The 12901-nt window shown below is 44.4% G+C and overlaps 1 protein-coding gene across 2 annotated transcripts; it reads right to left on the bottom strand.

Moving 5' to 3' along the window:
- Nucleotides 1-373: 373 nt before the first annotated feature.
- Pfdn4 (prefoldin subunit 4) lies at nucleotides 374-12566 on the bottom strand. Of its 2 annotated transcripts, none has more exons than XM_077686984.1 (4): nucleotides 12496-12566; nucleotides 6131-6235; nucleotides 3168-3234; nucleotides 374-1144 (listed from the first exon to the last, which is right to left on the bottom strand). In XM_077686984.1, the coding sequence occupies exons 1-4, from the start codon at nucleotides 12520-12522 to the stop codon at nucleotides 942-944; spliced, it is 402 nt and encodes a 133-aa protein (XP_077543110.1). In that variant the 5' UTR covers nucleotides 12523-12566; the 3' UTR covers nucleotides 374-941. The 2 variants fall into 2 exon arrangements, with proteins under 2 accessions (XP_077543110.1, XP_077543111.1); XM_077686985.1 differs by lacking the exon at nucleotides 12496-12566 and adding an exon at nucleotides 12227-12387.
- Between the last annotated feature and the right edge of the window lie 335 nt (nucleotides 12567-12901).

The raw sequence follows: 12901 nt of genomic DNA, 5'->3' as shown, positions 1-12901 counted from the left end.
AGCCAGGCGTGGCACCATCAGCAGTTCAGGCGGCTGGAAATGCACAAACAAATTGGGATGTTGCACTTCGTTACACCAGTTATCTGTTTCTCAAAAACTAAATTACATAAAAACAATGAGGTCGACGCGAGAGTATGGGGTTAAATATAATAGAAAAACTGTATTAATTTCACTCGTACAGAAACGACACGTCTTCTTTGGTCGCGGCGCCAATGCAGAGTGGCCAACCCAAAACTTCTCTTCACGAGTAAAAGCGAACATCCCTCTCTGTCTGGGCCCGACCCCTGCAGACGCTCTGGTCCGTCTCGGGTTTTGGCTTTCTTGTGGAGCTTGGAGTCTGCTCTTGTTATTTTTCTTGCCACTGGACTTGAGGTGATCTCTCACAAAAGTATTTATTCAGAATAGGACATGAAGCACCAATTTGCCAATTCTCAATTTAGCAGTACAATGTTAGGGCAGCATTTTCGTACACTTGGCAGCGTCTCCAAGAGCCTACAATGAGCCAAGCCCATTGCTCCTAGCAGGAATTGAAACGCATAAAATTTCTGCTTTTGCAGCATGCACAACATCCCAAAGTGTAGCAAAACATGTGAATGAAAGCAAATGCCTGCACATTGTGGCATACAGTTTTAACAGAAAATGCAAGTGCAAGCAAGCATTGAGGCCTTGACGCCTTGTATGCCAGTAGCCACATGCGTTGTCTGTGGACTACACGGCACCTACCATAATCTGCACACACGCTATAAAGTTACATTCGAATTGTCCACACACAACTGCAGACCTCACAGGATGTGTTCATAGCTGTACTTGAGTTTATTTAGGAAGACAGGCCACTGCTGAGTGAGTGCAAGAAAAGAGGGGGGTAAAAGGAAGCAGCAGCACACTCAAAACACATGTTCTCAGACAATTGTGCTTAGTTATACATATGTGGCACTTATGGGCTAGCTATCATCTGGCTCCAGGTTGATATTGTTACCAAACTTCTTATACAACTGCGATTTCAGCTCAGCCATGATGTTTTTAATGGTGCGAATCTCCTCTTCAAGAACTTTGGCCCGTGACTTGTTCTGCTCCTTCGCTCGCTCGATCATGTGCTGCGTCTCCTCAGGATCCATGTTGATAAATACGTCGCCCAGCTGGTACGTGATTCTCGCTAAGGAAGCATGGCACTGCTCCCTTAAAACACAAGAAAAATGTTTCCCCCTCCAACAAGCTCTTTCCCTGAACACAACACCACCACTTTCGCCAAAGTGACCGTGCCAAGGGCTCTCTCCACATCAAGGCAAAAGATACTTTGCGGCTAGGCACACTGCAGCAGCACGCATGCTTGCACGTTCTAATGTGCTCAAATTCTCCAGATGGACAGCAAGGTAGACGGCTAAACACAACTGCAGCCGAGTTGAACCCCCTACCAATGACAGCGGACTAAACAGCTGGAGAAGGCTACGATGCTGGCAACTTTACTGTGGGCATTGCAAAGGTGAGGCCAGCTCCACAGTTCGACATAATATTGCTCAACAAACAACTATGCCTTTTAATTCTTTACTGGAAACTGTCTTAGACAGTGGCGCACCTATGGAGGGGTGTTTCGGGGTTGTAACCCCCCACCCCCCGAGGTTCGTCGGCCCAACCCCCCTCCCCCCTCTTCCACAGAACCGACAACCGAATTTGACTGAGCGAAGTTTGTAGCCTCAGAAGCTTCTATTGTTGGACATTCTAAGTTAACTCTCAAAAAAGAATACCGTTTTACTGATGCTAAAAAATAAAAGAAGAAAACAGGAGCGCAAGCTTTTAAGACTATTTTTAAGACTGTGCAGATCAACTAGCATATAACTTGAAGGAGTTTAAGAAAAAGAACGAGAAAACTTCTTAGTGAAAGAAAAACCATCCGTGGGTAGGAAATTTCTGAATGCGCAAGAATCCCCAGGGGGTTTAAATTAATCCGTAGCCCTGTCCCCCCATGTAGGGCACGCCTCCCATAGCCTATGTTAAACCACAATTGCAATTTTTGTAGGGCCACATTATACCCCTTTCTGAACTTTTGTGCGCAACTGCAGTCATGACGATTGAATGATTCGTTGGCTTCTAAAAAAAATAGCGCTGAAATTTTCCATATGTTGGGACTGAGTATGGTCAAGCTTGCCTTCTGACCTCAAATCAAATCTAATAAGGTCAGATCGAATTTATTTTATTTCATTTGAAAGCTAAAATAACTGTTTTTTTTTCAATACTAAGCACTGTAAGAGCTGAAATAACCCTCCCTACCCGTTAAATTAAAACGTCCGGTTTCACTTCACACATATCGCCCGAGTTTATGACATCCTAGCGAGGAAAGCGGCAATGTTGCGTGCGCAGTTAGGAAAGACAGTGAGCACAGATAACAATGGTGTCGTGCTGAATAGGCTTCCAGAAATATGGCTTCATTTGACTACTCAGAGCAAATTGTGCCAACATATACTATTTCGTTCACTTGCACTCAGATCACATTTGAGTAAAATTTTGCACTCGGACGTATTTCAAGTTTCAGCTCAATCTTTGTTCCTCGCAACTGGCTTCGCTGTGCATATTTTTATTTATTTATTTCTTTATATATTTTTATTTGTATATTATATTTTACATTTGTTGTCAAAATTTCAACACCCCCCAGATGAAAATTGGGTGCGCTAATGGTCTTGGATGCTGATAAAGTTGAAACTAGCTTTGACTAGCTTTTTATTTACAGCTATTCATCATTTTAATTCATCTGTGTATTACGATACAGCAGCTCGCATGTGTGGATGCCTTTGCCTGTGACGGGTTTCTGGAGCTCAATATATGGTGGCAGAAGCTGTCCTGTTCTAATTTTCTTTGTTTTGACATTCATTTAGGCATATAAGCTGTATGTGCCCACAAACTGAAATGCGCTCATTACAATCTGAACTGTGCTGATAAAGCTATAGATTTTCAGGCACTCCCTGCTATAACACAAATGCATAAGTTTGAAAATGAGGTCGTGAAAACAGCAGTGGCTGTAAATGATGTCAGGCTCAGACATATGCACAAATGATACAAGATAGACGCACACTTAAGGCATAAAGAGCAACCACTGATTGCACTACCATACCTCGACCCCTGTGTGGCACGAGACACTTAAAGACAGCAGCCAAAGCATCGCATCGAAGGATATGGTACGGTCATGTCATCTTCTGACATCATGACTTCGTCAGCAGCGTCTTCCAAGTTGCGTAGCTCCTTCTGCAAGACAAAGCACAGCAGTAAGTGGTGTAGAAAAATAAACGTAGCATAACCAAGTGTTACACTCAAAGAATAAACTGTCCTTCAGCCAACACAGATTACAAGATTTGAGTGAATCTTCACTCAAAAAAAGTCAGGTTGTCAAATCTTCAAAGGAAGAAAAATAAAAGCAACTCCTGCCCTGCCCACTTATGTGGTTATGTGATCAATCTTAACTAAGGCTCTGAACCAATTGGCTCTTCTTCTGCAGCAGTTTTGGCTGTTACACCAACATACGTGAAGGCGGCGTTTTATTCTCTTTACTTGCTGCTATGCGTTTATACCCAATACCCCCTTCCGTTCTCTACCTAATTTGGAATTGTTAGTTGCCCCTCTACCAAACTAACACTTGTCTTCGAAAGAGCTATATACAATACCCGAATGTATTGCATGCAGGCACGCAAGCTGGAGAGGATGCACAAAGAACAGTATTTGAACAGTATTCTGGTTAACCTCCCTGCCTTTCCTGTACTATTCCTTCCTTCCACTGCCAATTAAGTTTAACTGATTTTAACAAGAAAGTGTTTTATGCCAAGATAAACCAAGATTTCACTGACGTCATATCCGTCACGGAAATGACACCAGTACAACGAACACAGGAGAGACGGCAGAAAAAGTATCATTGACGCGGATGGTGCTGCCGTCTAGGAGAGGTGAAGCGAAGTAGTGCATCATGACACCAACGAGCGCCGACAGTTGGTGCCTCGATCGGGCAGTGCAAGCTGGATCATTCCTCAGTGCGATGCATAGAGTTTCACACTAATATAAACTCTGGTGTGATGGCCCCGTGTAAGAAAACTGTTGCTTTACGTGCCGCAAAAAGGCAACGATGGCAACAGGCGAATGCCGCAAACGTGACCGCGTTCGAACAAACTCTGCCTCTCGCGTTTCACAAGCTTAGCCCATCGCAACGCAACCGTCTGTCTTACACGCCACGGGGCAGTACCTAAGTTGTCGCACCTTTTCCGAAGCAACCCGCCAGCAGGACGTCACTCGCCAAGCACACCCACAAGACAGCCGGCGACCCGCAAATCACGTTCCTTCCGCTGCAGATTTCGCTGCACATTTAACTTTCGTGTTTTACCGATTCCTATGACAGAGGAATCAATCTACTATATTAGGTGTTCTATCTCGCACAAGAACCTACTCCAAACCAGGAACGCAGTTCTTGTACTATATCTAGAAATTTCAACCATGCGGAATTGTTTGCCGCGTTACTGTTCAAAGGGTAGACCTCACGTGCAGAGTCGAAGGGGATCAGATAACAGGTCTAGCTTGTGCAAGGTAGATGGCAGTGTTAAGTGAACGCACGCCGGCATTCCGTTAAACAAGGCGTTCGCTTGCACTTTTGCTATCGAACAGCGGTTTCAGTGCGTGCTAAGCAAAACAGGTTTTTTCTTCGCCCGTCACAAAGTTGCAAGAGTCGACGAATGTGCGCCGTAGACGACGCAATGAGAGTGTATTAGAAGGTATAATTAATGCTGGACCATCCCCCCACATACACAAAGCCAACCCCAAAGTCCACAGGCGAAAATGAGTAATTAGCCCACAATGTAGGTGAACCAAAAAAATAAGCAAGGGCAAATCGTTCAAGGACCTGCTTGTTCTATCCATGCAGCTATGCTCACCAAAAATGGCAGACTAAATAGAAGTTCACCCCCAATAAACCACAACTTCTCATGTGAATATTCTGTTTTCTATCTGTTTGCAATGTGAAACAAAAAAAAATTCACAAACTTTTGGTCAATTGATTGTGGCGCAGAGGCCAGCACCAGCAAACGAAACCGCGCAAATGCGACACAAATAAGTCCAAAGTGAAGACGCGTAGTGCCTGTGGCTTTACCACTAAGCAAAACAACCCAACTTCCATAGCCGCTCGTGGCCTTGACGAAACAGAAATCATAACCGCCTGGAAACCGAAAACACAATGTTCCAGCCAAGTTTTCGGGCACGGGGCATCATAGCGGTTGTATCTCACGGCTGAAGTTGGGCGGTGCGGCGCAGGACAGCGCTGATAAACGAGTTTGGCACAATATGGGTGGTTTGGCAAACAAGTTTGGCGCTCAATGGCGCAGCTGTTCCACCCCTGCAGTAGTATCACCAGATCTAGTCCATGTAGTGTGGACAAATTGAAAAATGGGCGCGCAAAGCTCAGTCAAGTACACCGTGCAGGCCTGCGATGCACACTCCAGCGACATAGAAGGATTACACATTACATGACAGCCAGTGTCACGTGGAATTCAGGAAGCCTCATCTTTTCTTTTCTTTCTTTTTTTTTCGCAATGCTGCTGACCCTAACTGATCGTGCTTGGGAGTGGAGAGGAGCATATACAGCCCAGAGAACTGAATCTGAGATGCTTTCACATAGTGGAGAATAAGTGAATTTAAAATAACTAAACTCGCCTCTCCCTCCTTTTGCCATTATATTACGGTAACACACAATGTGCAATGTGTTTCTTTTGGGTGATATTGCGCAACTAAACTCATGACTTCTAAGTATGCACTGCACGCGTTGGCCCCACTTAATGTTTTGATACAGAACACCTTTATTTCAGCTTTCTGTCCCTCCTAGCAGCACTTACAGCCTGCGTGTTGCACTCACTTTGTTCTAAGCAACCACTAGCAATGCCACGCCCACTGCGACACCTTTTTCATTGGAAATTGGTACGCAATCTCCCCAGGTGTACCTGTACTACTGCAAGCCACTGCACCTTGACTAAGCACCAGGCACAGCACCGGATGCTGTCTGCACAATGACCTCAGGGACACCAGCCTCGATGGAGCACCCAACATGAATATACAGGTGCCGGGCAATGTGCAACGGTAGTAGGAGTTGGTTTAAGGAAAGGGAATGCACCTCCAGCTGTTTCATTTCTTCAGTTGCATCCTCTAATCTTGCATTCTGTCTGGCGAAGTTGTTGATCATCTCCTGGTCCTCAGTGGTGACTTGAACATCGGTCTCCTGAAATAAGAGATACCCATCAGTCGGCACCATAAACTGGTTTCTGCAATTCCACAGGTGAATTCTCCAGTACTACGAGTAGTAAAAAAATATAACAAAACTAAACAGGAATGTTTATTGTTATTGTGGGGGTTTTACACACTGAAGCTTCACCTGTGCTATAAGGCACACCGTAGTGGAAGGCTCCAGATTAATTTTGGTCACTTGGGGATATCTAATGTGCGCCAAAACCTCAACACATGAGCGTTTTTGCTCTCTGCCTCCACCTGAAAAGCGGCCGCTGTGGCTGGGAGTCGAACCCGCCTACTTGGGCTGAGCAGCACAACGCCTTAGCCACTGAGCCACCATGGCTACTAAAAGAGAAAAGTTCTTGTGAGAACTAGCTGTAATGCGCATCTTCTATCATACCTGTTACATCATCTTAATACAGACAGACTAGGCTAGCCTGGACGAGTAAAAGTACAAATTCATGACTAAACTAATTTTTTATCGTAGAGTTTTCCCAGAACCTGGCACCTGCAGTGAGTACCACACAGTAGTAGTTTGCCAGAGAGGTACCGAACCACCTGAAGACAAGGCATCTGCCGTGGTGGTCATTGAACTCTTTTTAACAAATCCGACTTAACAACTTAAAACCAGGCTTTTTCTCCCAGCACACAGCTGGCAAGTTTTGTAACTGGTTTTTCAAGTGAGCTCAGATAACTTGTCTGTACATAGTTGCCTTCGAAAGCAGTACAGACAGTAGAAATATAGACTTAATCATGACAAAGTCCCACAATTTGATTTTAAAAATATTTGCATCCTATTTCAGGCACAATCAATGCTTAATTAAATGCTATCAACCTTATAAAACTTATGAAAGACCAAGTATGGCAGAGTAAAAAAATTGGACCTAGCTACAAGGGCGTCCACAGAACTTTTTGCAGGGGGGGGGGGCATCCATTAGCGGGGGTTGGGAGGGGGGGGGGATGGGGGACTACGGTTGGATAGCACCAAAAAGGCGCTATTTGTGGTTACAAAAATTACAAACAGTGAATTAGAACCAGACTTGGAGAATATACATTGGATTTTATTAGCGAACAAAGAAATAAAGTTAATAAAGAAAAAGCGAAAAGTTACTGTCAGTTTGTAAAGAAGAGTGGTCAGTCTCGCTGCGTGAGGGCTCTCGACTGACGCGAACTGATCACCAGCAAACAGCACAATACGTTCACATACATACAACTGCACGTCGGATTTTTCTGGGCAAATTGCGAGATGACATGTGTGATGAAGTCTGTTGAAATGGCTCACACAATAAAGATACTACTCGCCTCCGTGACTTTCAATGCACTACAGGTGTACAAGCGTTTTGAGGGGCTGATCTATAGGTTTTCTTTCATGGCTTGGGTGGTGCCGACATTTCGCAATTTCGAAGGAAAGGGTGTACAAGGCGATGGGACGGCACGGGAGGATGTTACACTCTCCCTAGTAAGTGTAGCGGTGAAGATTTTAAGCTAGATATAGTCCAATTTTTTCCGATAACTGAAGTTCTTGCGGTAAGACTGCATAAATCAAGAGTTTATATAAAAACAAAAAAAGTCAAACCTTTCAGAATTGTTTGCTATCTTCAACAGCCAGCACAGGCAGTCTGTTTCACTGCCGTCACATGACCGGCAATGTTAGTGTCTAAAGTGCAATGTTGACCGCAGTCCTGAAGGGCGTTCCATAGGAATACGCAGGACCTGAGTGGGCTAATCATTTGAGCAGCGTGGATTGTTGCGCTAGTTGGTTCACGTACATAATTAAAAAAAAACTTTGCGCTAAAGGACGGTACAAAGGAGAGAACGTCGGTGTCGTTCTCTCCTCTCTTCCGTCCTTCAGGGCAAAGTTATTTTAATTATGGGCTAACCAAGCTGTGCAGCTTTTTGTAGTGCATAAAAATATCCGAATCTCCAAGGGAGGGCAGTTGCCCCCCCTTGCACCCCCTCCCGGACGCCCATGCCTAGCTACACAGCAGCTCAAAGGGGCCATGAAGATAAAATACAACTTTGGTTAAATTGGAAGAAGCAGGCTTCAGTACCTCCCTCAACTCTATTACAGCCACGAAAGTCCTTTTTTAACAACAACAACAACAACAAACGCAAAAAGAATTGAAGAATTTTCAAATTTCGCGCAACAGTGGTGCGTTGTGGGCAGGAGTGACGTCATATGGCCAGCACTAAAAACAATTTTCAGTGTGTCAACTGCATGTTAGCCTTCAAGTGATGCGATCAAATGGAACTGAAGGCCCCACTACAATCACCCAGTCATGTCTTAGCCATGGCTTAGATCGGCACAGGCCAACCATACAAACAAGATCCTGTGACGTCATAGAAAAGTTGCTGGAAAGTGGTTAGGGAGTTGCCACTGCTTCACATGTTTTCTTTCACACCTCCATATTTGTTCGAAGTTTGCAATAAAATTGGTATCCTTGTTATCAGGACAATGCAGTCTTTCTAACGAATCAAACATATTTTGTCTTCATGGCCCCTTCAAAGCACAAACTAAGGACATGGCACTGCTTCTTACTAGCCCCCTGTAAAAGCGCTCCACTTTTGCTTGTAGGATTTCATCATGCTAACTGCTTTTATTCTGGCTGTTATTCTGCCAGAAGCCACACAAGTTTGATTGGGCACAAGTTCCTGAACCCTATCCAATGACCTTCAGAGCGGGTGCTTCATTGTTCGAAGCGAGAACAAAATCTACGGACATGCCGTTTCACAAGCCCTGTGCCCTACCAGGTTTTAATGGGTTTAAAGGAGTACTGACACAAAATTTTCGTTCAGTGTTTTTCACTGAAATGGGTGCCTACCAGCACACTAATAGAATAGCACATTAGACGGTCGATCGCAGCATAAACAATTATTTATTGCCTCGTTTATTTGTGTCAGTTTCGGCTTTAAGAAAGCAAACACCGAGGCAGCTGCCATGACAGGAAGGCGCACAAGAAGTGACCATTCTCATCGCACAACTTCCAGTGTGAACGCATGCATGCCCAGACCGGCCGTGGTCTCCACTATCTCCTTGCACTTGGGCAGCATGACGCCAGTCCCAAAACCATGACCCGATACACACACCGGAGCAGCGCGTGCTGACTGCTGGCGGCCACACCATGGGAGCCCTGACATTGACAGTTTGGGGCCAGAAGCCATGTTAGAAGCAGATGGCGTCATGCTGATGGCGATGTTGAAAGGGCACCTGTTCTGAGCTTTCTCGTGAGTGCAAAGATGAAAACAGATTTCAAATATGCTATACTAAACGGTTAATGTTGAAACTTGCTGGGAGATATTTCCATATGCAAAGGAAGCCCTTCGCATAGTTATTCAAGCTCTGAAATTTTTTGTTAGTACTCCTTTAATTGTCTGGATGACCTTAGTTCCAGTCCCTGCTGGGCCGTGCCTTTTTGGCACGGCTTTGGCTGCTTTCCCAATTACGTGGAGTAGGTAGAAGGGAGTAGGTAATCTTACATAATACCATTTAACTGGAACTTTGCAGCGATGGCAGCAGCATCCTCCGTCAAAAAAGAATTATGTGACGTATAAAAAAGGTAACATATCCAATGAAGCAGGGTTGTATGTTGTCTTCATGGCTCCTTTAACGGGACACTAAAGGTTAAATAACTTCTTGTTTTAAATAAAAGATCATAGTTTTTTAGCTGTTCCAGCTTCTTCTGTAACAAGAAATAGTGCTTTATTTGTTTTGAAATTAAAAAATAAAGCCAAAATTTGTCTCTCTCATTTCACTTCCATTTTTTTTGGCAGTGTCTAGCATTCAGTCTAGATGGAACCAACGTTGCAAGTGTAGAGTTCTGTCCAAACAGAATGAAGACCAGCCAATTAGACGCCAATCCTCGTCTTGGGATTTGGTCAAGAGGCATCGCCTCTACTTGCCGACGTAAAGTCGTGGGTTCAATTCCCCCATTATTTATTATTATTATTTTTGGTGGCCGTGCCTCACAGTTTGTAATAGCTACACTTCACGCCCACTTTACGATTTATGCGGTGAGGGCAGTCAGTCTTGATTTTTACTCAACCAGCCAAACCGCTACCGCTCACTGAAGCCAAGGCCAACGTAGCCATCGGTAGAGTTACATCCAATTAATTGTAATTATTAATAGGGATTAATAATTACCAGTGACTCTGCCTAGTCAAAGAGCGGAAGTGGTTTGGCTGGTTGGAAAGAAAGACTGCTCTCACTGAAATATTGTGAAGGTGGCGCTTGGAGTTCTGTCTGGTCACTAAAGTTCTGTCCAGAGGGAACGCAACTTACAATGAGAACAGCCTTAGTTGATTTTTGCCCAATCGGCCAAACCGCTTCTGCTCTCTTACTAGCCACAATCACTGTTAATTATTTATCATTATTAATAATTACACATGATAGGACTAACTCTAGCTCAATCCAGAGAGAACTTCAAGCCACCACCTTCACAATATTTCAGCGAGAGCAGCCTTCCTTGATTTATTTTTACCCAACCGGCCAAACCACTTCCGCTCGCTGGCTAGCTAGGGTCACTAGTAATTATTAATCACTATTAATAATTACAATTAATTGGACGTAACTCTATCGATGACGTCGGCGGTAGCTGTAGTGAGCGGTAGCGGTTCAGCCGGTTGAGTATAAATCAAGACCGACTGCCCTTGCTGTGTGAATTCTAAAGCAGGCGTGAAGTATAGCTATTACAAAACGCTAGGCACAACCGCAAAAAAAAAAAAAAGCACAAAAGTGAAATTTGTGAGGAATCAAACCCACAACTATAGCACCCCCAAACAGAGGCGATGCTCTAAACCAACTCCCAAGACAAGAAATGGCGTCTAATCGGCTGGTTTTCATTCCGTTTCGACAGAACTCGACACTCGCAACGTTGGTTCCATCTGGATGGAGCGCTAAGTTCTCATTTGAATTCTGCCTGGACGAAAGGTTACCCACAGCACTTCGTTCCGGCTGGACGGAACTTTACCGCTTGTTATCGTTCCATCTGGACGAAACGCTAGAAACAGCCCTTTTTTTTTTTGCAACTGTTTTTGTCTTTTTCTGTGTTTGTTTCAAGCTGCTTTTAGGTAGACCTCACTAGGTAGGTGCTGATGGGGAGCTGCAACCAACACAGACCCAGGCCATGACCTCCCTAGGGACCCCAGGCGCACGGCACACACACTTTCCCCCGGGTAGTGCAATGCATATCTGTCAAAGCACTGAATGTAATGAGTGTGAAATATTTTCCAACCAAGCAGCTGATAACTTTGTACTTTCTTGCATTTTGGAGGACATAACTGAAGGTCGTTTTCACATCAAGTAACCAGTTTGGCTCACTTATGCAATTTATCTACAAGACATAAAAAACCGACCTATAACCTGAATACCATTGGGCTGATTGTCACTGAACTACGCTGCGTGAACGACTTCTGTAAATCTCAGCGACGATCTGCCCATTGCTCACTGAACGCTCGAAACTGAGAGGGCATTTACGTCCAAACGATAGACAAAACTTCGAAGTCCGAAAACATGATTTGGTCGTGATATCTACATCCTGATGATTTTGAACTGTCTGCCTTCCGGGGCCGCAGTGGTGTTGATCACAGCTTAGGTGAAAGCTTACGTGACAAAGCTAGATCCCGTCAAGCGTCTGTTCAAGCTCGCAAAAAAAACAAAAAAACCGGAGAGCTTATTTGTCTGGGCTAGATCAGCGAAAGCCTAGATATTGACCAAATTACCCCACGTGGGCCCGGCCTCATGAAGCTTCATGTTCCCACAAATGAAAAAAAAAAAAAAAAGCGTAAAAGCCCTAAGCCTACCTCGCAACATACCGTTAATATGATGATTTAATGCTCGCCCGCGAGGAATAAAATGAGCAATGACATTCTGGGCGCTATTTGCAGAATCCAGAGTAACAGCCAAACCGTGATGACGCCGGCCACAGCATTTCCCTGCCTTCGGCCGAGAATACCGAGCCAACGCCCTGAACGGGATCACACTAACCGCGTCTTGTGCTGTTGGATGGACGTGAAAATTTCTTCAGAACTTGTTTTGTGCTACCACATAAATTGCTCTTACAAGTGCAAATTATACTTGACAGTGACTACGAGCGAAGCGCGCACGGAGCCGAATGTCTTCACTATACTGCTTACACACACACACACACAAAAAAACGCCTAGCAATACTTGTAACTAAAAGACACTAATGCATTGTTTTCTGGCTCAAAACTCTTGTCGTGACTCAATTTGCTCGGGTTTTCGTTCCAACTCACAGGTTGCTGCCGCAACGCCGCCGCCATGTTGAAGCTGGTTTGTTATGTTCGTTTGTTCACGTACGAAACGCCTAAAACAGAATGAATGACGCCCGTAAATGCTCGTAGAGTTTACGCCCAACACTCCTTTTCAGGTTATTTTTATTGTAAAACTAAAATTCAACTTTATAAATAATATTTTGATGTTCAACATACCGCGAATAATCTTCTCTCCGCTTTTATCGAATTTCTAGAAAAAAAGTGCTCCTGGAAGGTGAAGTGTGCGGCTGTGCGCCGCCATATTAAGATTGCATTCAACGTGCTTTTCTGATTGGCTTCCAGCCTACGTTATAAAACTTAGAGCCAATCAGAGAAGACCTTTGGTAAGATGGCAGCGTTTAGGCAAAGCATGAGGCAAAGCCAAGAA

Source organism: Haemaphysalis longicornis, unplaced genomic scaffold (genome assembly GCF_048455015.1).
Source record: "Haemaphysalis longicornis isolate Haplotype H1 unplaced genomic scaffold, Haemaphysalis longicornis Haplotype H1 scaffold_1, whole genome shotgun sequence".
Classification (NCBI taxonomy): Eukaryota; Metazoa; Arthropoda; class Arachnida; order Ixodida; family Ixodidae; genus Haemaphysalis; species Haemaphysalis longicornis.
The sequence above is the reverse complement of the archived record's forward strand: the minus strand, read 5'-3'. Positions and strand labels throughout refer to the sequence as shown.

Excerpts from the sequence above, each read along its gene's own strand:
- Pfdn4 (XM_077686984.1), bottom strand. The coding sequence starts at position 12,522 with ATGGCGGCGGCGTTGCGGCAGCAACCT. Across the intron at positions 6,236-12,495 it reads CGGCGTTGCGGCAGCAACCT|GAGACCGATGTTCAAGTCAC; the intron begins GTGAGTTGGAAC and ends CTCTTATTTCAG. Across the intron at positions 3,235-6,130 it reads AAGAAATGAAACAGCTGGAG|AAGGAGCTACGCAACTTGGA; the intron begins GTGCATTCCCTT and ends TTTGTCTTGCAG.